Consider the following 23,599-nt stretch of genomic DNA (forward strand, 5'->3'; position numbering starts at 1 on the left):
CAAGTGGCGATTTCAATTGGATTAAATTAAATTTGGGCCGATTTTGGTTCGATTAACAAAATTATATAATCATATTCAAACCGAATCTTATAAAAAATATAAGCAGCTATAATTTTTTAAAATTAAAAAAATTACAAATTCTAGTTGAATATAAAAATAACAGAACGAAAATAAAAAAAAATCCACATCAATATTTTTATCATTGAAAAAATTAAAATCCGAATAAAACCGTAATAGAAAGAAATTGAATTTTTTTTATCCGGAAAACATTGCTCCAAAAGTAACCGAAACCCAAAATATCAACCTACAAATTTTAACAACTCGTGTGATTTTTACGTACAATACCGTTAGATTCTGGTTTTAACATATATTCACACACCCTCGCACCAAAAATGAAGGCAACCAAAAAGAATAAAACATGCACGCTTCCGCTGCACCAATACACATCCCCTCTCAGCTTATATACTATATGCAGAACGGGAAAAAAAAACGCAAAATAAAAGAAGTGAGTTATATTCGCAAGTCAGATAAAGGGGGTGAGAGACGAAAGGACTCAGATGGGAGAGATTCATTAATGCTTACCAATCTTTGCCGAAACCCTAAATGCGGCTTCACGATCCGTATGGCTTTGGAGGCCAAATGGGAAACACACCATCTTCATACTCTCATTACTTCTTCTTTTTTTTAACTATACATGGAAATATCTATTACCACTTTTTTTTTCTTGTGTATATGATTTAATCTTCCAACAAGTGAGGGGAAAAAGGGAAATGAGACCTCCTCATATGTATGTAAAAGGTAAGTGAATCAGGAAGAGGTGGAGCAGTCAGGGGCCGGAGCTTCGGATTTGATGACGCGGGTGTTGTAAGAACCGCAGAAGTCGCACTTGTGGTATAGCCAGTGGAACCTCGCTGTCCCTTTCCTTTCACAGTCGTTGCACAGAATGTCCTTATCATTTTACAAACACCCGAGATCAGTTTTTGATTGTTCACACGCATCGGGTTTAGTCTTTTTATTTTTTGTTACCTGACAGCGATTCTTGTATTCTTCCGGAAGCTCTTCCGCGGCTAACAATGCGTCAAGCATGCCGAAATAAACCTGAAAACAAAGCAGTACGATTGTTATAGACTGCATTGATTCTCTCCAAGTTCAGAAAACTAGAGGACATATACAAGGTCCCGGGTGTGTAAATATATAACGAAAAAATGCATAGAAGGGGATTCCCCTTACCGCCATATCTCCTAACGATTTGCCGCAGATTGGACACGTGTAGTGGCTGGAAGGGTAAGCCTGAAGAACACAGCTCACATTTTCATTCAAGGCGATTAACGTAGTAAGTTGAGAGAGAGAGAGAGAGAGAGAGAGAGAGAGAGAGAGAGAGAGAGAGAGAGAGAGAGAGAGAGAGAGAGAGAGAGCTGGAAACAGGCAGAATGCATGTAGTGGCCACAGGGTAAGGCTCTGACCGCTTCGCTCGATGTGAAAAGGAATTCACAGCAGATGGGGCAGTTGGTCTCGAGGCTCTTCTCAAGGCATTTGTGATTGACCAACTTCATCCCCAGACAACAGTTACATGTCATACAGTGGAAATAATCGATTCCCAGTCCTCTCCCCACCCGGCACAGGTTGCAGAACGGACAGTGGTATACGGACCTGAATTCATCGGAGTTTTTTTTCTTTTTATCAACTACAATAATAAGGTCATGTATCTGTTTTTGTATACAGGGATATCATCCCGAAAAACACTATACATTTAACATTCCACCAAAGAAGAGAGCATGAGTTTGCTACATCTTTTTGGGCAAAGCAAGTCACTACCAACTAATTCAAGCGTCGAATTACTGAGTTTTGCTTACCTTTCATCATCGAAAAGCTTGCATATGTTGCAGTAGTACTTTGCCATGGGGAATCCATGGCATGATGGTGTCAAGCACACAGGCCCGACAGGTTGAATCTGGAGGCAGCGCATGCACATCATCTCCGTCACTGTTTTTCTGTAAAGTGCAGATCTAACATTAGAATATCTGGTGATAATACATTCGAAATAAATTTATGTTCGGAGAGATCGAGATCTGGACTTACCTTTCCATCGAATGATCACTAACTTTATCGTGGCAAAATCTACAAGTAAACAACTGGCCGCAGCAAGCAGCGCGTAGTTTGCAGTTTCGTTTGTAATGCTCGCATCCATATACTTGCTTCTCAGGATCTCGAAACGATGGGGAACATCCTGCTGCCTCATCACCATTGGCAGTGGCCGTGGATGCTTCCTGGGGCATTTTTTGCTGAGCAGCTATCCATTTACTAAATAAAGCAAAAAAGAAACTTAAAGCAAAGTTTTGGCAGGCCGCGCCCAGATGATATACATATGCTAGGGGAAACTATTGAAAGAACCTGGGCCAAGGGACTCAAAGCACTGTTCCTGTTTCGTAAATCTTTTCAAGTAATACAGGAAAAAAAAGTCATATTTGTTTTGGCCCCTAACGAGTTTAAAACTGATAAATCGCGAAGAAAGAAGAATGTGGGATCGGTGGAGAGATAGTTTCCTTCTTTCAGTGGTAGAAAAACTGACCTGGTCATCAGATTTTGTACAAGGTATGCTTTTCTCCGCGGATCAAGCGTTGTGTCCCGATAAACCTTCCTGATTTCAGCCTCTAGCTCATTCTGATTCATCCGGAAAATATCTTTCCACCCAGGCTTAAAAAGTTGACCATTTTGATCCAAGTTTTCTTGAAGATCATTATCTACATGGAAAATGAAGTCGAGATAAGCCAAACTAGCTTGTCAGAAGCAAACAATACTTAGAAAGCAAGGGCATCAGATTGAAAGTGAAACCGTCAAAAAACCAGCTTAATTGTTAGCTGCGGAAAAAGAAGGGAAGCACGGTTTCCACCTCTCTGTAAACTAGGTTTTGATGCTCCTTCAGAGGATGAGTCAGGCGATCCTTTCCAGCATTCGTTGAGCCACTCATCGAACATCGTATTCTTAGTTGCTTGCTTCCAGGTATCCATCATTCTATTCTGCTCATCTTCAGAAAGAGCAGAGGTCACCCACGGTAACATAGACTGAAGAACTTCAGCGCCTGTTGTCCCAATTATACGACCCACAATTTTGTCTTGCTCTTGAATGGAGAAATGTTTGTCAAATAATGGCCAGAGCTCCAGTTCCTCCAGGAAAATATGCTGATCCAATGTGATTTTTATGGACTTGCACATCCCTTGAAGCTTTGTTGCCAGTTCATTGTACTTCTTTTTGCAGTTACTGTTGCTGATACTAGACAGGACAAGGTCAGTTTCGGCTCCATTCCCCATCATGTCATCACTTTGCAAGTTCTCATGGAGAAGTGACAGCTCAGAAAGAACACTATAAATATCTCCAAATAATTTTTCCTCCTGCTTATGGTCTAGGGTGTAAGAGTGACTGACATTATGAAGTGTCTCCTTCGATTCAAGTGCAGGAAATAGGATGTCATCCTCTGCATTGCTGTGAGCCCTGTAGAAACCCCAAAGTAGATGAAATCTTCCAATGAATTGCCGAAGAAATGTCTCATCACAATCAACGAGCTTTCCAGATTCAACATCAAGATATTCCAAATCTTTGCTTATGGCCTTATGAAACTTGAATATTGTAGCAACCGGCCGCTCAGAATGCCCACCACTGAAGCTGTTGATATCCATTTCCCAAACAAAGAGACTGGAATTGAGAGCTGGAGCGGCAGAGTTTAAAGTAGAAGACCTCATAGCTTTGGCTGCTGAAAGAGAACCGAGTCCAAGACAATTACTGTTCACTCCGAGATCTGGGACACAGCAAGATCTACCTTTTCCAGATGCCTTGCAGCCGTTTGTGGCTTCGGAGGAACAAGTGGTATCATCATTTTTACAAGACAGTACAGCAGATCGCTTAGATGGCCTTTTATCTTGATGCCCACAACATGATTCTACAGCCCTATTTGAACATGGTGGCAAAGCACATGCCTTACATGATCGAAGAGGAATTTCTTCAATGTTGTTGAATGTTTTAGCACGGCATGAACCATTTCCATTTGGAGACAAGCATTCCCCAGCTTTGCGTCCTTTGCATGCCCAACCAGAGAACAGAGTTACAAGAGCCGTATCTGTTGTTGGTGCTGAGGCAAAAACAAACGACATAAGTTTGTAACACTGCAAGTAGATAAAATTTGGGAGAAAAGGTTAGGTCCACATCAAAAGACAGTACAGCAGATGGTACCTCCTGCTTGCAGGTTCTTCAGAAATATTTTAGCTTCATCTTCAGTTAAAGACGCCGCCAACCATGGTAAGACACGTTCAGTTAATCTCAAAGGCATAATGCACAAGCTTTGATAGAGAAGTTCTTGTTGTCGTTTAAAGCTGAAGTTCTTCCGTGCAAGCGGTAGCACCTGTTAGAACTACAAAGTTAGTGGCACACTAAGAAGATGGTAAACAGGATATCCATGGGGCCATGACATCAACTCGTAAAACAAATTTGCATAGTTTCAACTGGTTACTAAATCATCAAAGCCTTGGGAGAGCCAGAACTGAAGCGAAAGTCACCTGAATTTCCTCATTGTGGAAGTGTTGTTGAATAGTTTCCATTATTTGATCAGCATGTGAGCAAAGTTTTGTGTAAAACTCCGCAGCGGAAGTAGATGATGCTCCTGCAGTCTTGATACCTTCTATTAAGCACCGAAACTCGTTAAACTGACTTTCTTCTTCATCATGCTCTTGGGAAAAAGAAAACTCCCCATCTACTGCTGGAAATATGACCTTGTCCTCAGCAATACTGCAATCAAAAGGAACACATCATTTCAAAAAGAGTCATAATGCTACAGAAGTCTTCTTATGTGAACAATTAATGAAACACCATCAAAGGTGAGACACATCATCCAGAAATGTCCATGAAGCATGAGAATATCAGAGATGATCGAGCATCCATAAAGCTTAATAGTCAAACAAACTATCAGGGAAATCAGCCCCCACAGAATTTTATCTGGCTAGCAACCTTTCCAGCATAACATTTTCTGCTAAAAACTTAAAAATTGTGTTTCTTGTTATTTTCCCTCTATCACTGTATGCCAGAATTGATTGACAGTATACCTTTCTCACAAAAGAAGCTCAATCCACCATGGCAAAACTGAATGTATCTCAGAGAACAGAATACCACTAGGCATAATGTTCAACTTTCATCGCCAGAAAAACAAACAAACAATTACCTGTGAAAGATGCATACTTCAGCGATGAATTGTAACCTTTCGTCAAATGCGGATAAATCAGAAAAATCTCCCGACAGTTGGATATTTCTAGCTTCATCAGCTATTTCGTTCATCTCCTTGTTAATTGCCTTATGCCAGAGCAGTATTTCATCAATCGGGTGCATCTGAGAATCACATGAATCCAACTCTATGAGCTCTGGGTATTTTCTTTTCCCAACCTTGGATGACGCACATGCACACTGTGCTGCGCTTGTTATGCAAGTTGGCCTGCTGCCTGAAGGATCTACACAGCATTGGAATCGGAAATTTTCTATGCAACTTGAAGCCTCCTCACTGCTCTTTCTCCTTCCCATCCAAGTAAAAATAACCTTTTTATCAAAAAGTTTTTCAATCAATAAGACGGAACACCCTTCAACTCAACTTTTAATGTTGAATGGTGAGAGAAATCTTACCTGCTGAAGAAGCTTCTCTCCTGGCACTATCTTGCTTAAGCACGTCTGCATTTCCTTGCATTCGTCAATTGAAATGGAAGAAGACAGCCATGGAAGGAGCTCCGCAAGCATGTTCACCGGTATGCTGCAGAGAAACCGCCAAACTATGTATGCTTGCTCCTCATACTTGAATTTCTCAACAAGTAGGGGGAAAACCTACCAACAGCAAGAAAAAAAGCCACAGTTTTACCAATATGTCAAAAGATAACAACAGAACAAGCATGCCAGTGCTAGTAAAGAAAACAGGAGCATCAAACATGACGATACCTGCTTCTGTTCTTTAGCTAAATGCTGACTAACAGATGTCTGAAGGGCCCCAGTGGAGGAAGCTAACTCCCTCCGGAAACTTTCATCATTTTCCCCCGCAGAATTCAGCAACTCAAACAGATGATCGAAAAGACTACTTTCACCCTTGTGTTCAAGGGAGTATGTTTGTGCTACGTTCTTCACACGTATGTCAAGAGCTGGAAAAATTACCTACATCCACAGCATGCAGCAGTCTACAGTTTCTCTTCATAACACAAAACATGAATGATGCAAGAAAGCACGTATCACAGACCACACATACAGAGGAAAGGATTGAATTATCAGTATAAGAACCTAACTTATCATCAAAACTTCCAAGGATATGGTTCTTCAAAAGACATGATCAAGCCCCGATAAAGACAGGCTTTGAGCTATATGTACTAGTGCCCATACGTGGAAAGCAAACCTTTGATACACCATGTTTCAGAGTAAAGACTAAATTTCGAGTGAATATTTCCAAATGAGCCATCGCAGTGATTATATTGAGCTCGATTAAATGTCAAATGTCATGAAATGCAATTTGAAAATTCAAGCCAAATTTCCCTACGAGACTGATTCCAAATTCGAATTTCCCACTCCCAACACATGACAGAAAAACGAGTGGAAAAAAGACTCCCTAATCGCATACCTCGTCCTCGGCATTGCAGTGGTGCTTATAGATCGATCTCAGGAACCGATACCGTTCGCGTAGCGACCGGAGATCGACATGGTGACCGGTAGCGAACTCCAATGCCAATCTATGAAGCGCATCGAGTTCACTGCACACCGCTTTGTGGAAGAACAGGAAAATCAGGATCGGCGAAATCTCCCCCGCATCCTCCGCGAGTCCCGAGCACGAAGTCTTCGCAGGTGAAGGAGGAGAAGAAGACGGCAAAGAAATCGGCAGAATCACCGCCGAAGAAGACGACGACGACACCCCTCCGCCGCCTCTCGCCGCCTCGCCGCCCGAAAATTCCGGCAACGGCGTCGCCATTTCTGAGAGCTTATCCACGCGTCTTCAAAATCCACAGAGAAAATCTCTCTCTCTTTCTCTCTTTCTCTCTCTCTCTCTCTCTCTCTCACCGTCGATGACTCAATGTTCAAATCTCTTCAAACTCCTCAGCCCGCTTCTCCATGGAATTATCTGGTTTTCCTGTGGTTGTTTGTGTGGTTTCGTTCAACGGAGGCGTTGTTTGATTTTGATTTTTATTTCTATTTCATTTTTCAACATTTTATTGTATTTTCAAAAATATTTTAAACAGTAATTACGATTAAAAAAGTGTTTGGGGATTGGGTGAGGTTTTTATAGGAAGGTTTTACCACGTGGCCGATTCCACTGCCACGTCGGATGCTGATGCAAGCAACAGGTAGGCACGTGATCGATCGTAGCGCGACACGTGCAAGCGTACCTATGATCCGAATGGTCACTTGAGAGAGGGACGTCGGCTCGCGGATGTGGTCCAAGGGGTAAAACAGTAAATCTCATTACCTCATTTGGAGTTAATTAGCTTCGTTAACTAAAAATAATATTTGTTTTGATATATTATATGCCTCTCACTACATACCTTTACCATGCAATTGAAATGATATTTTTATTGTGACAAAAAAATAATATTTTATTGGAAATATTTATATTTTATTTATGTATTTTGGCTTTTAGATTAGGTGAGAACTTTGAACCAAAAGATAGATTTTGTTCATGAGAATATAAAAATATAAATGAACTTTTGGTGCTGACTACGTTATATTTTTTTATATTTCGGCAGAAAAGAAATGCATAAACCTAATTACTGAATTTTTCGTATATAGTTTTGTTTAATTATTAGATGTATTAGAATTTGATCAACTTGTTTAATTGAATTGAATGAAACAAATATTTACTTTTCACTAAACTAAATTTCCCAATTCAAATAAATTCAAATCATATTCCCCTTTTCAAATAATGTATCTGTCTCTTTATTTTTTATATTATTATATGACTATTTATTTCACAAAATGTTTAAAAAATCTTACAATATAAAAATCCAATCATACATCGCAACTAAGATCTAAAATTACAGAAAAAAACTCTAATATTACCCACATCATATCCAATCTTATTTCTGAAAATAACCAAAAAAAAATATTAATAAAAAGTTATTGATTATCGAGATAAGGTTAATCATAAAGAAGGATGTGTTATTTTTATAAAAAGATTAATACAATGTGATGAAATTAAGTGTTGATAAGTGATGTGAGAGAGAGAGAGAGAGAGAGAGAGAGAGAGAGTGGATGGACACAACACAACACAAGAGGGGATGTGTGGGAAGTAGGGCTGGGCACAAATACCCGAAAATCGGGTATCCGTCGGATACTCGTCTCACGGATACCCGATTTTAGGGTACTCGTAATTTTCAAATCCGAATCCAAATCCTGATTTTTTAATACCCGTGAATCCGGATCCAAATCCGGATAATAGAATTTTTAAAACCGGATACCCGCGGGTACCCGCGTATTATAATTATAAATAATTATATCTTATATTTATATAACATTTTTATAAAATACAATTATTTTAGATGAAATAATTTCATATTTTTTTAATATTAATTCAAAAAAATTAAATTTATTATTATTTGTCTCTTATTATCTCTTTTGTTTTATATATTTTATCATAATTCATCAATTTTTATAAATATATCTTCATGTTTTAAAAATTTTATATATGAATATTGTTGTTTTTCTTAAATAAATCCGGATCCGGATATCCGCGAGTACCCGACTATTATTCCGGATACCCGTACCCCGGATACTCGTAAATACCAAATCCCGGATACAAATCTTATAGTTAAATACCCGAGTCTCCCGGATCCGAATCCAAATCTCTCGATTTTCCCGGGTATCCGACCCGTGCCCACCCCTAGTGGGAAGTGTGGCGACAATTAGTCAGCAACAAGTTCCACTCGCGCCCTCTTCTCCACAACACATACCCTTGTTTTTCCACACAAAAACTTTTAAAAATCATATATACAGGGGACCGTTGAATATTACTACCATATTAGTTGTTCCCCCGTAATTTCCACGACTATCTAAATACATCATTTTCTTATCACGTATATGAATATTTGAAAAACTATTATAGATAGGCAAAATTATCCGAATTTCGGGTATCCATCGTGATTCGAAAATCGAGTACCCGAAAATTAGATATCCTTTCAATAAGATAAAGATAAGATTTTATTACGTCTAAAATTTGGAATTCGAATTAATGTTTTTAGGTTCGATAATTAACCGTGCGTATCCAAATAGTAAAAAAATAACAAAATATAGTTATTAGAAAATTTCAAAATATTTATTAATATTTAATTATTTTCTGTGTTTAGATAAAATAAATTATCGTTTTATGATTTAATTATTTTAGATAGACTGACTATTTCGGATTTCGGTTCAGTTATTTTGGGTTCGATTATAAAAAAATTATAATCGAACGATAATGTAAATTAAATCGTTTCAGTTCAGTTCGATTTCGATTTGGTTCAGTTCAGTTATATTCGTTTATAAATAAATACTAACATATACAAAATAAGTTACAAAAAAAAATCTTTAAAAATTTCGAATTACATCATAATATTAATATTAACCATTTAAAATCATCAATCTAAATCAAACTACAAAATATTAATTTTCCAAAATGTTCAATCCAAATTTTAAATCACAAAATCTCCAAAAATTTTCAAAATTTTCAATCTTCACTATTTTTTCCCTTCTTTTATTTTTAAAAAATATAATAAATTAATATATAATGTATATAAAAATAAGATTTTCATAAGATAAGAAAATAACTTTTAATTATTTATAAATTAAAGGTTGAGATATAATGAATGTATGAAAATTAAAAGTGAAATTCTAAAAATATTGTACAAATATTTAGAATAAAATACTAATAGTCGTTCGGTTTAACCGCGGTTATTCGGTTAATAACCGAACCGAAACTAAACGATTATTAAACTTGCTCAACCGATCGGTTATTAAACAAATAACCAAACCGAACCGAACCGATGTTATTCGATTCGATTCGGTTAATAACCGAAATGGTCACTCCTAACTCGGACGTAACCCAGAGATCTATTCTCATGGAATCAGAGAAAGCAATACATATATATGCTAATAATCTAATAAAAAGGAATTGAAACATGTAATCACAAGAATCATGTCACCAATTATAATCAAGTTCGTACGACAAGTCGCAGGACGTAGTCCGTCATATCGTCTATACGTGCCTCATGCGTATGTAATATACTCTCCATGTGCATAGCATAACCACCTCTCTCTTCTGATCTGACATAATTATTTTTTTCTCCACCCGAACACATCACCCCACCCTAACATCGATAGCACCTCTCGATACTAGGTGTGTCACCTCACTCCGACATTGATGTTACCTCTCAACACCAGAGTTCACCAGACGTCGACTACAACCGACGCCATCGACTATAATGGGAGAGCCAGTCGCTACAACTCCCCCTCGCCGACCATCCGCCGCGGAAATACCTGTCAGGTTCGTGCTCGAATCTGGCAGAGTAAATCTGTACCACCTCCTCAGAAGACCCCAATCTACCTGAATCTCAGATATGTGTAATGTCTCATCCTCGGAAGAATCATATTCCACAATCCGCCCTGTCGCTAGCGGATACGTTGGTGCGGTTGCCAAGAACCGTATTTTCTCATCACGCAATAGTACCGACTACAATCGGCTATCTACGCAAGTCATCGGGATGCCCATAATCATCCTATCGTTCGGACGTTGGCGCGATTATATGTCATCGCTTCAATCACAATCATATCCCATATGAGGGGCATCTAACCCAGATCAGATGTCCCATGGATGGAACGTAGTCTTGCACTTATCATGCTTTCAACCATATATATCATTTTCTACAATCACACGCTAGACATTAATTCGAACCCTTTCGAATTAATGTTAACGCAATGCCAGTTACCCCAGTCACACGCATTTATATAGTTTACTTACTATACATGCATTTCCATTTGCGTAGTCTTTTATTTATCCTTATAATCATTTAATACTTCTTTTCATTTTATCAAGTTAAATTACCGAGTTTTACCTCCGGTTTGACCTACCTGGTCTCGATCCGCCCGGATAACCAGTTCGATTCATTTCGTGGTATTTAAGCTTACATATTTAATTATTTTGGAAAAAGACTATGTGTAGTCCGTTCTGACCCGTATTTTTGGTCTATTTCTATATTTCTCTTTTTTTCACCAAATTCGCACAAATACACATGATTTGTTATGGGTAATTTACCAAAAATTCTTATTTCAATTAGAACATGAATCAAATATCAATCAATCATGAAACATTCAAAACTCAAACCTGTCACATCCGAATCCCGTTTTCCGTGGACAGGATGTGTCACATGGACTAAAACCAATAAAAATAATACTAAACCGAATACGGGAATTTAAAAAAATTATTTTTCCATACAATTACGCAGCTTTATTATGTACTGTTGTATGAGCTTTATTATGATACATTTGATGTATTGACACTTACTATGGTTTTATGGTTGAGTGTTTGATTCATTATATGTTTTGCATACTATAATATGTTATGAAATCCATGTATTATTATGAACAATACTAAACTCTCTAGTCATATATCGTTGTGGGAACAATGATTTATTAAGACTAGTATGATGTGTGATAGATGATCATAGAGATAATCATGGGTATTGGATACGATCACAATCATAGATATTCGTTGGAGAACGAAATATTGGATTGACCCACATGAGATTGTCACATGGACTAGTGTCATGACTTGAATCTCATGTGACGGTTCCATGATTGGATCCTACGACATGAGATATCTATGGAATCCAACATGAGGAGTTGCCTACTTTGAATACGTCAAACGTCATGCGTAACAGGAGGACTATAAAAGGCGTGTATCAGGTACGACACGAATCATGTGCTAGATTGTATATAGTCAAGATGGTATTTGTACATCTCGTAAAAGAGAGAGATATCGCTAGACTCCTCGTGTGAGCGAGACTGTAGAAATGTGTGACCACACTATAGACGAGCATCATCTATTTCGTACAGTCGAACTCAGTGAACAAGAAAGCAGTCGAATAAGATAAGGTGGCTTCTCCATGCCTTATGTTCGACATATGTTATCGTGATACAGGAGAATCATCAACCGGAATCATCACCGACGTTCGTAAGATCACGAACAAACTCTATTCGAGATAGATAGTCATAGTATCTTGCTAGAGACCGCCTATGACTTGTATACCCGGAATAGAGATTTCATGTATACTGCTATATCGGATGAGTCTACAGGGTCATACACGTAGGGAAGGACAAATGCACGAGAAAAAACGGCGAAAAACCGAGACAAAGGGTCTAGACCCGACGGACCAGAAGGCCCAGACCCGACGGTCCAGCAGATCCAGACCCACGGTCCAGAAGGTGTCAGTCTGTCCGTTCCGGAATGTCTGGAACGGATGGTCCGCATAACCCAGACCGTTCGTTCTGGGATGGTGGAATGGATGGTCCACGTGTAAATCTGGACCGTCCGTTCTGATTTTCGGGATTTTCGAAAATAAGTCAAAATTAGGGTTAATCACTTTATAAGAAGGAGATTAAGTACCCTAATTGAGTGAGCCGAAAAAAAGAACTTCTACAGACCTCTTGGTGAGCTTTGAGGATCTAAAAAGTGATCTAAATCTCGTTTTCTCATTGCACATAACCGAATAACAGATTCGGGTCCTAGCAGACAAGTTCCAATCATTGGAATCCATCCCGAGGCGTGGATACGTGTAGAGGGCGAGGTAATCTTCCTCCCTTTTGTGATCGGACGAACACATCGATTGATATATGCCCCAGATCGATTGAGGTAAACGTTATAACGTTTCTACATTCACACATGCATGGTTCTAGGGTTTATTAGAAAATTTTGTTTTACATCCGCTGCGCAAACCCTAGAATCGATCTCTTAGGAATTAGATTCGCTGTAGAGATCCCAGGAATTCGCAACAGTGGTATCAGAGCCTGGTTGCTCTGTTTGATTTGTAGAACCCAATCACGCACGTTTTAGGGTTTAAATCGTTAAATCCATGTTTGTTTTTATTTCTATGCATGTTTGATGATTGAATCTATGGTAGATTGCATGTTTCATGTTGCATAGAGTGGAGAAGTTCGAATTTTGGGTCTACAGATGAATTCAGAGGTTTTTCGGGTATGATGGAGGTCGAGAACGCGGAAAAACGTGATGTGAACACGTAACCCTAGACCGTCCATTCTGGGTGTGCCAGACCGGACGGTCCGGGGTGGCGACGGGGCTAGGATTAGGGTTCGGACCGAAACGTCTGGACCGTCCATTCCAGATTGCCTGGACCGTCCAGTCCAGGACCTCAGATCCGAACCAGAACGATCCCAAGTCAGACCTTCTATTCTCCAAAACTGGACCGTCCGTTCTACAGTATAGAACGGACGGTCCGTGACCCAGATTCCGAAATTTTTTATTTTCTAAATCCGATTATGCAATCGTTGTTTAATCTGATCAACTGTGACTCAAATAGACATGATTCATTCTTATGGATGGTCCATAGTGAATGAATACATGTAACTTAATCAAGATATAAGATATGTTTGATTGAGTGGGAGCTTCGGGATTGGGATTACATAATCGAATGGATGATCTATTCGGATTATGTAATACATCTGATCAAGGAACAATAGTTGATCCTTGATTCGATTGGTATAATCGTTGCACATAAATCGATTAGATCTAGGAGCTCTACGAGTAAAGCACTTGTCAAGGGCTCGATCGTACGTGTCATGGGCCATGTCAAAGCCGGGTGTGTCGTGCTATCTTGGTGAGGAAAGATGGAGAAATGGTGGTTCTCATAGCTTGAAAGTAGATGCTTGATCTAAGTGAGGTTTAAAAATCCTTTTTATGTAATGCTAAACGTGTACCTTCCATTACTAGAGCACTTGTCAAGGCATCGATCGTCCGTATCACGGGTCATGCCAAAGTTGAGCGTGCCGAATTATCTTTGTGAGACAAGGTGGGAAATCGTGGTTCTCACTGCTTGAATATGGTTTAACTTAGGTCACGTTGTCAAGTTTGACTTGAGATTTAACGGTACAGATGAGACGAGTATGCAATGATATTCGATATCATAGTCTCATAAAGGATCTAAGAGTCACATTGGATGTGATTGACATTACCTAAATATCATAAGGTTGAGCGTAACAACTCATTCTTATGTGAAATATAGAAAATTATTATAGAGTTATTTTTTTATATGAAAGATTAGCTCGTATATGCATCTATGTTGTCATTGATTGGTGATGGACTAACTGGTAGTAAATCATTGATAGAATATGTATTTTGTTTTTGTTCGTTGTGTTTTGTCTTTTTTCTGTAGGACATGGCGTCGACCGGTAGTGTACCGAGTTTGACGATGCGCTCTATCATTGAGAAGGATAAGTTGACCAGGACGAACTTTTTAGACTGGTATCGTAACTTGAGAATTGTTCTCAAGCACGACAAGAAGTCATACGTCCTGGACGGGGTTGTACCTCCAGAGCATGCGGCCAATGTAACAAGGGCCGTCAAAGATGCTTGGTTGAAGCATCAGACTGACGACAACGAGATTTCCTATCTCATGTTGGGGAGCATGGCACCGAATCTGCAGAGGCTGTTTGAGGGGAAGAACATATTTGATATGATCGAACAGCTCAAGACCATGTTTCAGGAGCTAGCGCGTACTAAAAAATACAAGACGTTGAAAGCTCTGGTGAAGACGGAGATGCCGAGAGGTAGCTCTGTCAACACACATGTCCTCAACATGAGAGCTCATATTGAGGAACTTGAGCGCATGGAAATGAAGCTCGATGGTGACTTGGCCGTGGACCTAATCCTGATGTCATTGCCTGAGGACTATAATCAGTTCGTGATGCAGTACCATATGCACTGGATGACTAAGAGCTTAGCCAAGCTGCATGGGATGCTGAAATCGGCTGAATAGGATATCGTGGTCCCTAAGACTAAGGTTGTGCTTGCTGTTGAGAAGAACTCCAGCAAGAAGCGGCGGGGTAAAGCGAAAAAGAAGATGACGAAGAAGGCAAAAGTTACCTCTACGCCTAAACCTAAGCCCGATAAGGGTCACTGTCATTACTGCGGAGTGTCTGGACACTGGAAGGGTAATTGTCACCTTTACTTGGAGGGTCTGAAGGATAAGAAGCTTGATGAAACTTCTGCCTCAGGTATTCATGTTATAGAAGCTAACATTTGTACTACATCTTCGTGGGTATTGGATACCGGAAATGCCTCACACATTTGTGAAAATGTGTAGGGACTAAGAAGAAGTAGGATGCTGGCAAAGGGAGAAGCGGATCTGCACGTCGGAAATGGAGCAAGAGTTGCTGCATTGTGTGTTGGTGTTTATGATTTGCATATTCCTTCTGGACTTGTTTTAGAATTATGTAATTATTACTATGTGCCTGAGATTAGGAGAAACATTATTTCTATTTCATGTCTGGATTTGGATGGTTTTCGATTTGTGATTGAGAACTCGAGTTTGATGATTTATAGAGACAAGTTTTGCTATGGTAATGGTTATCTTGTGAATGGTGTATACGTCTTGAATGATCAGTCTTCAAACTTGACATCATCCATCTATAACGTGAGTGCTAAACGGTCTAAGTGAACTATTTAAATCCGACCTTCCTCTGGCATTGTCGTCTAGGCCATATAAACGAGAAACGCATTCAGAAGCTTCATCATGAAGGTCTTTTGGACTCATTTGACTTTGAGTCTTTTGAGTCTTGCGAGTCTTGTTTGATGGGCAAGATGACAAAGCATCCTTTCAAAGAAAAAGGACAGAGAGCGACAAAGTCATTGGATCTCATACATAGTGATGTATGCGGACCAATGAGCTGTCTAACTAGAGGAGATTATATGTATTTCGTTACGTTCACAGATGATTTCAGTCGATACGGTTATGTCTATTTGATGAGACATAAGTATGAAACACTTGAAATGTTCAAGGCATTTAGAAACGAAGTACAGAACCAGCTTGACAAGACGATCAAGACACTTCGATCTGATCATGGTGGCGATTATATGAGTCAAGAGTTTACTGACTATCTGGTTGATTGTGGTATTGTATCACAACTAACTCCTCCTGGAACGCCACAGTGGAACGTTAGACATGGTTCGGTCAATGATGAGTCAGAAGATCTTCGAAGTCTTTTTGGGTCTATGCTTTAGAGACCGTTGTGTATCTGCGGAATAGGAGTCCAACGAAGACGACTGAAACGACGCCATATGAGATATGGATGGGGAAGCGTCGCGTGTTGTCATTCGTCAGAATTTGGGGTTGCGACGCTTACGTGAAGCATCTGATGACCGATAAGTTATCCTCCAAATTCTATAAGTGTTTATTTGTAGGCTACTCTAAGGAAACTAAGGGTTACTACTTCTACATTCCGGTAGAAAACAATGTATTCATTGCCAGGAATGCTACTTTTATGGGCGAGAGTTCGTCTCCAAAAGAGTCAGTGGGAGTAGGATCGAACTTGAGGAAGTTCGAGAGCAACAAGTAGACGCTGAGCCGAGTGAATAAGTTGAAGATGTTCAACTTGTATCACTGTCAATTGAGACTCAACCTTCAACTAGTGAACCTCAGAGATCAGACAGGATTCGCCAAGAGTCTGTGAGATATGGTTTTATCGTGACTGGGAATGATGCTCATGTTGTTAGAACATGATGAGCCTTCCACATACCTAGAGGTTATGGCGAGTCCCGACTCCGAGAAATGGCGCGAGGCTATGAAGTCCGAGATGCAATCCATGTCAGACAACCAAGTATGGACTATGGTTGATGCATATGAAGGGGTTAAACCCATCAGATGCAAGTGGATCTTCAAGAAGAAGACAGACATGGATGGCAACGTGCACACGTATAAGGCACGACTTGTGGCGAAAGGATTCCGTCAAATTCATAGTATTGACTATGATGAGACCTTTTCGCCTGTAGTCATGCTGAAGTCCATCAGGATCCTACTTGCCATAGTCGCATATTACGACTATGAGATATGGCAAATGGATGTCAAGACCGCGCGCGTTCCTTAACGGGAACTTAACCTAGGTTGTGTATATGACACAACCCAAAGGTTTTGTCGATCCAAGGAACCCGAGGATGGTGTGCAAGCTTCAGAGGTCCATCTATGGACTGAAGCAGGCTTCGAGAAGTTGGAACCTTCGCTTTGATGAAATAATCAAAAGGTTTGGTTTCTCATAGAACGAGGACGAGCCATGCGTTTATAAGAAGATCAGTGGGAGCACAATAGTATTTCTAGTGTTGTACGTGGATGACATTCTCCTCATTGGGAATGACGTTCCTACCTTGCAAGACGTAAAGTCTTAGCTAGGAACACATTTTTCTATGAAGGACCTAGGAGAAGCGGCTTATATTTTAGGCATCAAGGTCTATAGAGATAGATCGATGCGGCTTCTGGGATTGAGTCTGAGTACTTACATCGATAAGGTCTTGAAACGGTTCAAGATGCAAGATTCCAAGAAAGGAACCTTACCGATGAGCAGTGGCACAGTTCTCTGCAAGAGTCAGTGTCCTACGACACCTGATGAGCCTGAACGCATGGATAGGATTCCATATGCTTTGGCAATTGGATCCATCATATATGTCATGCTTTGTACTCGACCAGATGTATCCTATGCGTTGAGCATTACGAGTAGATACCAGTCAGATCCAGATGAGTCGCACTGGATCGTCGTCAAGAACATCCTGAAGTACTTGAGAAGGACTAAGGATGTGTTCTTGGTATACGGTGGGTCGGAAAACGAGCTCGCTGTAAGGGGTTACACCAATGCTAGTTTTCAGTCAGACCCGGATGACTACAGATCGCAGTCTGACTATGTTTTCTGCTTGAACGGAGGCATTGTGAGCTGCAAGAGTTTTAAGCAAGCAACCGTTGCAGATTCTATTAAAGAAGCTGAGTATATTGCAGCGTCGGATGCAACAAAGGAAACTGTTTGGATCAGAAAGTTCGTTGGCGACTTGGTGTCATTCCTAGTGCTGATAGCCCCATTTCTCTATATTGTGACAACAATGGTATAATCGCACAAGCGAAAAAACCTAGGTCCCATCAATGATCCAAACACATACTAAGACGATTTCACCTCATCAGGGAGATCATAGACAGAGGACACGTACACATATGCAGAGTATCGACATATGACAATATTGTCGATCCGTTGACAAAGCCTCTCCCTTCGTCGAAGCATGAGGGTCATGTTAGGGATATGGGCATTAGATGTTTAGCAGTCCATGAGTAGAGCAAGTGGGAGATTATTGGTTTAGTGTTCTATGATGTACTATTGTATGAGCTTTATTATGATACATTTGACATATTGGCACTTACTATGGTTTTATGGTTGAGTGTTTGATTCATTACATGTTTTGCATACTATAATATGTTATGAAATCCGTGTATTGTTATGAACAATACTAAACTCTCTAGTCATATATCGTTGTGAGAACAATGATGTTCTAAGACTAGTATGATGTGTGATAGATGATCATAGAGATGATCATGCGTATTGGATACGATCACAATCATAGGTATTCGTTGGAGAACGGAATACTGGATTGACCCGCATGAGATTGTCACATGGACTAGCGTCATGACTTGAATCTCATGTGACGGTTCCATGATTGGATCCTACGACCTGAGATATCTACGGAATCCAACATGAGGAGTTGTCTACTTTGAATACGTCAAACGTCCTGCGTAACAGGAGGACTATAAAGGCGTGTATCAGATACGACACTCTGTGAACGAGAAAGCAGTCGAATCAGATAAGGTGGCTTCTCCATGCCTTATATTCGACATATGATATCATGATACAAAAGAATCATCAACCGGAATCATCACTGACTTTCGTAAGATCACAAACAAACTCTATTCGAGATAGCTAGTCATAGTGTCTTGCAAGAGACCGAGAAAAACGGAATAGAGATTTTGTGTATACTGCTATATCGGATGATCCTACAGGGCCACACACGCAGGGAAGGACAAATGCACGAGAAAAACGGCGAAAAACCGAGAGGGTCCAGACCCGACAGACCAGAAGGGTCAGACCCGACGGTCCAGCAGGTCCAGACTCGACGGACCAGAAGGGCCAGAACCGACGGTCCAACAGGTCCAGACCCGACAGTCCAGAGGGTGTCAGTCAGTCTGTTCTGGAATGTCTGGAACGAACGGTCCGCATAACCCAGACCTTCCGTTCTGGGATGCTGGAACGGACGGTCCACGTGTAAATCTGGACCGTCCGTTCTGACTTTCGGGATTTTCGAAAATAAGCCAAAATTAGGGTTAATCACTTTATAAGAAGGAGATTAAGAACCCTAATTGAGTGACTGAAAAAGAGAACTTCTACAGACCTCTTGATGAGCTTTGAAGGTCTAAGAAGTGATCTAAATCTCGTTTTCTCATTGCACATAACCGAATAACAGATTCTGTCCTAGCAGACAAGTTCCAATCGTTGGAATCATCCCGATGTGTGACTACGTGTAGAGGGTGAGGTAATCTCCCTCCCTTTTGTGATCAGACGAACACATCGATTGATACATACCCCGGATCGATTGAGGTAAGCGTTCTAACATTTCTACGATTCACACATGCATGGTTCTAGGGTTTATTAGAAAATTTTGTTTTACATCCGTTGCGCAAACCCTAGAATCGAACTCTTAGGAATTAGATTCGCTGTAGAGATCCCAGAAATTCCCAACAAAACAAACATCACCTGTCTTTCAAAACAGCACATGTCCAAAAACATAATTAAACACAACCGTACAAACGTGGAACCATGTTCCATAGTTCAAAACACACGAAGTAAGAAATTATATATATATTTATGTATATATATATATATATATTCGTACATGATGCTGCCTTCAAAAATTCGTCGTCGTTCAAAATATGTTACTCATTCTCCTCGGAATCTGAAAAATTCAACAACAGAGGGCTAAGCATAATGTTTAGTGAATGACTCGGGTTAAGTCCGAAGAGCCCATTATCATGGAGAACGATGTCAACTAATCTTTCTATACAAGAATTTCCTTATTTTCATTTACCCATGTTAATCTCACTCAATAATCCATTTTAATTCATTGAATTTCAATTATTATTATTCCATGCATTATCGATATCTGATAGTACTGACTCAATTCGTCAACCGGCATTATCAAATATCATTCGTATCAGTATCATCTAGTACTGACTCAATTCTCTACCGGTACCAGATTCCACACTGTTTCTCTATAATAGTATTGACTCCACTTCGTCAACTAGTACTATTACAGAGACGACCACACAGATCCACCAGTACTAACTCCACGTCGTCAACCGATATTGACTTCACTACACATTTCTATAACAGTACTGACTCTACTTTGTCAACGTGTACTGTTATAGGAACGTCCACCCAAGTACACCAGTACTGACTCCACTTCGTCAACCGGTACTTGTGTTACATTTAGGTAATAGTACTGACTCCAAGGTCGTCAACCGGTACTACTACAAAACCCACACATCCACCAATGCTGACTCCAAGGTCGTCAACCAACACTGGTTCCACATCCACACATCCCTGTACTAGTACTGACTCCATGTCGTCAACCGGTACTAAGTACGGGGTCCATCAATCATTCAATCACATGCATACATATATGGTCATTTATCCTTTATTTCAATATTCCCATTCCCGAAATTTCTCCTGAATTTATTCCTCATACTCACTTCGGCTTGCAATTCAATTCCTCTATATATGTACTTCCACCTTTATCACATTTGTTCAATCCACTTATTTTGTCGTTTTACATTTAGTTATAACTTAGCACTTTGTTATAGTTTGATCCGTTTGAGAGTGTTCTCAGTTGATTTTTAGATCAGACCGATCGATCCGTTTATTGGACCGTCCGGTCCGCCAATATTTCTGGTTCCTTTGGTCTCATTCCAGATCGTTTGAACCTACAGTCGGGGTTGCAGCCAGTCCATTCGGTCCATGTATCCAGCCATTTTGGGATTTTCTCCGTTTTTGTTTTCGCCTAGACCGGTCGGTCTATAAGCAGACCGTCCAGTCTACGCGTTTTGATCAACCAACTTCGTTTTTACTCCTAGACCGATCGGCCTGGGTGTGGACCGGTCGGTCAAGATCATTTACGGTCCATTCTTCTATCTATGGCCCAGACCGGTCGGTCCAGGTCTAGACCGGTCGATCTGGGTCCTAGATTTCGTCTTTCCCGCTAGTTCTTGCCCGATTTCACCATTTTTTACCAGATTTTGATCCGATTTCGATTTCGATTGCTATCCACTCATTATTTAACATCTTTAGGCCCTAAATCCTTGTAGAAACACTAATCTACACCATTAAACATGAGAATTGAATCTCACAAACTCAACTCAAAACCACTCACCTCGGATTCAAGTGCTGTGCGATTTTGGTCGAGCTCGTGTGCATTCTATGGGTTGTCTCGGGTCGTGAAACTTTCCAAGAACCTCCTAGAGATGTCCCTCTTTGATTCCCCAAGCTTGTTTCGCCTCAAATCCCCTGAATTTCTCTCTTTTTCTCTCCCTTCGAAGAACCGGTTTCTAGGTTACAGAATGGTGATCTTCACCTGTTGGAACCGATTAAATGGACGTTTAACGCCGCCATAGAGGCTAGAGAGAGGGTAGGAGGGCCAGAGAGTGTCGTCCACTGCATTTAGGTGGTGTTCGTTCGCGTATGGGGTCGATGTGTCGCGAGAAAATCGCGGCCGAAAATGGAAGAAAGTCAGCATTTTCGGCATCTTTTTCCCAGCTCTCAGACCGACTGGTCTGCACTCTAGACTGACCGGTCTGCACGATTTTCCATTTTTCCTCCGTTTTTCTCGAGACCGATCGGTCTACCTCTGGACCGACTGGTCTAGACAATTTTTTCTTCGTTTTTCGTCATTTTTTACGTGTTTAAGTCCCGTTTGTCCTTCGGTTCCATATTTACGCCAATTATCCTACTTTTTGGACTTGATCTACCCTCCTTTATTCCTGCAAATAATTTATTCGAGAATCGGGTATTACAAAACTCCATGTCAACAGACTTCCGAATTAAACTCGAATTCACTCACCTCGGATTCCGGGCTGTGGGTTGCGGGTTGCAGGTTGCGAGTTGGGTGATGGATAAGAAGCTTCCTAGAGCTCCTCTGGGTCTGTAAAAGTCAAATAGAATGTTAATATTTTTGGCTTCTATTCGGTCGTCCCAGACCTTTTTTTTAACGACAAGATCGGTCAATCGTGTATCGTCTTCTTTGGTTTTCAGCGCATGACGCGATCATGCCATCGTCCGAGAGCGATGGGTCGATCACGCATCACGATCGATCGATCGTCCTTCGACGATCGGTCGATCGCCGAGACTGTAAATCGGAATTTTGCCGATTTTCTTACTAGTTTCTACCAATTTTTATGCCAAATCCATCCAGACTCCTAACCCATTACTTTTATGTCTATATTTTGCCCAGAAACGCCAATTTCCTTAACTCCAAAATTAAACCAAAATCGGAGAAATTAACACCGAACTACTCACCGAGTTTTGACGGTGGTTCTTAGAATAAGGAGGCTGGTGGTGTTGTTTTGGAGGTGCAGAAGCTTGGTTCTCCGTTTGACAGCGTTTCGGCAGCTCACCTCGTCCATTCTCCCTCTCTCTGTCTCTCAGTATCTCGACGCGGAGGAAGCTCGCTCGTGTTTTAAAGAACACGGAGCTGCGGTCATAGTCACCTGTGGCACTGCTTGGAGAGACAAGAGTGCGGAGTTGGTGACGGCATGAAAAATTTCGTCCGCTGGTCGTCGCTGTCACTCTATTTTTCGACGGACGATCGCGCCATCGTTATGTCGCGGTTGATCGATCGTGTTTGTTTCACGATCGGTCGATCGTCTTTGGACGATCAATCGATCGTCATCATCATTTTTTTTGGGTTGTTACATAAACTATCAACTTTAAGTTTTTATATAATAAAAAAATTTGTTTAAAATTTTTGGGTTTGAAAATTCATGGATATTCAAAATTGCATTGTAGATAATATAATTCGGATATCTAAAGATTCGAATTTGAATTTTAATATACATAATTCTATTTTAGATATTCTAAAAATTTTGGATATCTCCTACCCTATTTTATACATTCTAATCTTTAGAATTTCAGAAAAATATCAACATTATAAAAGAAATTTGTTGAAATATATAAAAAATTCATATATGAGATCTAATTCATTTCAATTTTATAATCTATATTTTTATAACATGATTTATTTTAAATATATATTTAGTTGTGTATTATCCAAAACAAATCTAATATAATATTATGATTCCCTCTCATTTTTTTGACCGAATGTCGATCAACCTGCTCTAATCGGCGGAAAAGATACAATAAATTGATTAAAAAAAATAGAAAATATATTTTTTTGGATGATTATTCAAATAATATCCACTTGAAATTCTTCCCATCAATGAGGAAGTATTAAGCAAAAGCAATAATACCGTGAGGGGAC

At 40.1% G+C, this 23,599-nt stretch overlaps 1 protein-coding gene across 4 annotated transcripts; it reads right to left on the reverse strand.

The window, feature by feature from the left end:
- Positions 1 to 223: 223 nt before the first annotated feature.
- On the reverse strand, positions 224 to 7,223 carry LOC104809834. 4 transcript variants are annotated; one of them, XM_010535921.1, is made up of 16 exons: positions 6,632 to 7,223; positions 5,965 to 6,174; positions 5,659 to 5,853; positions 5,207 to 5,574; positions 4,548 to 4,776; positions 4,225 to 4,393; positions 2,891 to 4,123; positions 2,570 to 2,741; positions 2,080 to 2,301; positions 1,854 to 1,991; positions 1,419 to 1,650; positions 1,231 to 1,293; positions 1,027 to 1,098; positions 778 to 948; positions 583 to 688; positions 224 to 465 (listed from the first exon to the last, which is right to left on the reverse strand). In XM_010535921.1, exons 1-14 carry the CDS (start codon positions 6,974 to 6,976, stop codon positions 808 to 810), a joined length of 3,789 nt encoding a protein of 1,262 aa, XP_010534223.1. In that variant the 5' UTR covers positions 6,977 to 7,223; the 3' UTR covers positions 224 to 465; positions 583 to 688; positions 778 to 807. The 4 variants fall into 4 exon arrangements, with proteins under 4 accessions (XP_010534223.1, XP_010534220.1, XP_010534221.1 ...); XM_010535918.1 differs by having other exon boundaries at positions 583 to 948; XM_010535919.1 differs by having other exon boundaries at positions 583 to 948; positions 1,231 to 1,290; positions 1,416 to 1,650.
- Positions 7,224 to 23,599: the final 16,376 nt, after the last annotated feature.

The sequence above is a fragment of the Tarenaya hassleriana genome, unplaced genomic scaffold (assembly GCF_000463585.1).
Source record: "Tarenaya hassleriana unplaced genomic scaffold, ASM46358v1 Cleome17, whole genome shotgun sequence".
Taxonomy (NCBI): domain Eukaryota; kingdom Viridiplantae; phylum Streptophyta; class Magnoliopsida; order Brassicales; family Cleomaceae; genus Tarenaya; species Tarenaya hassleriana.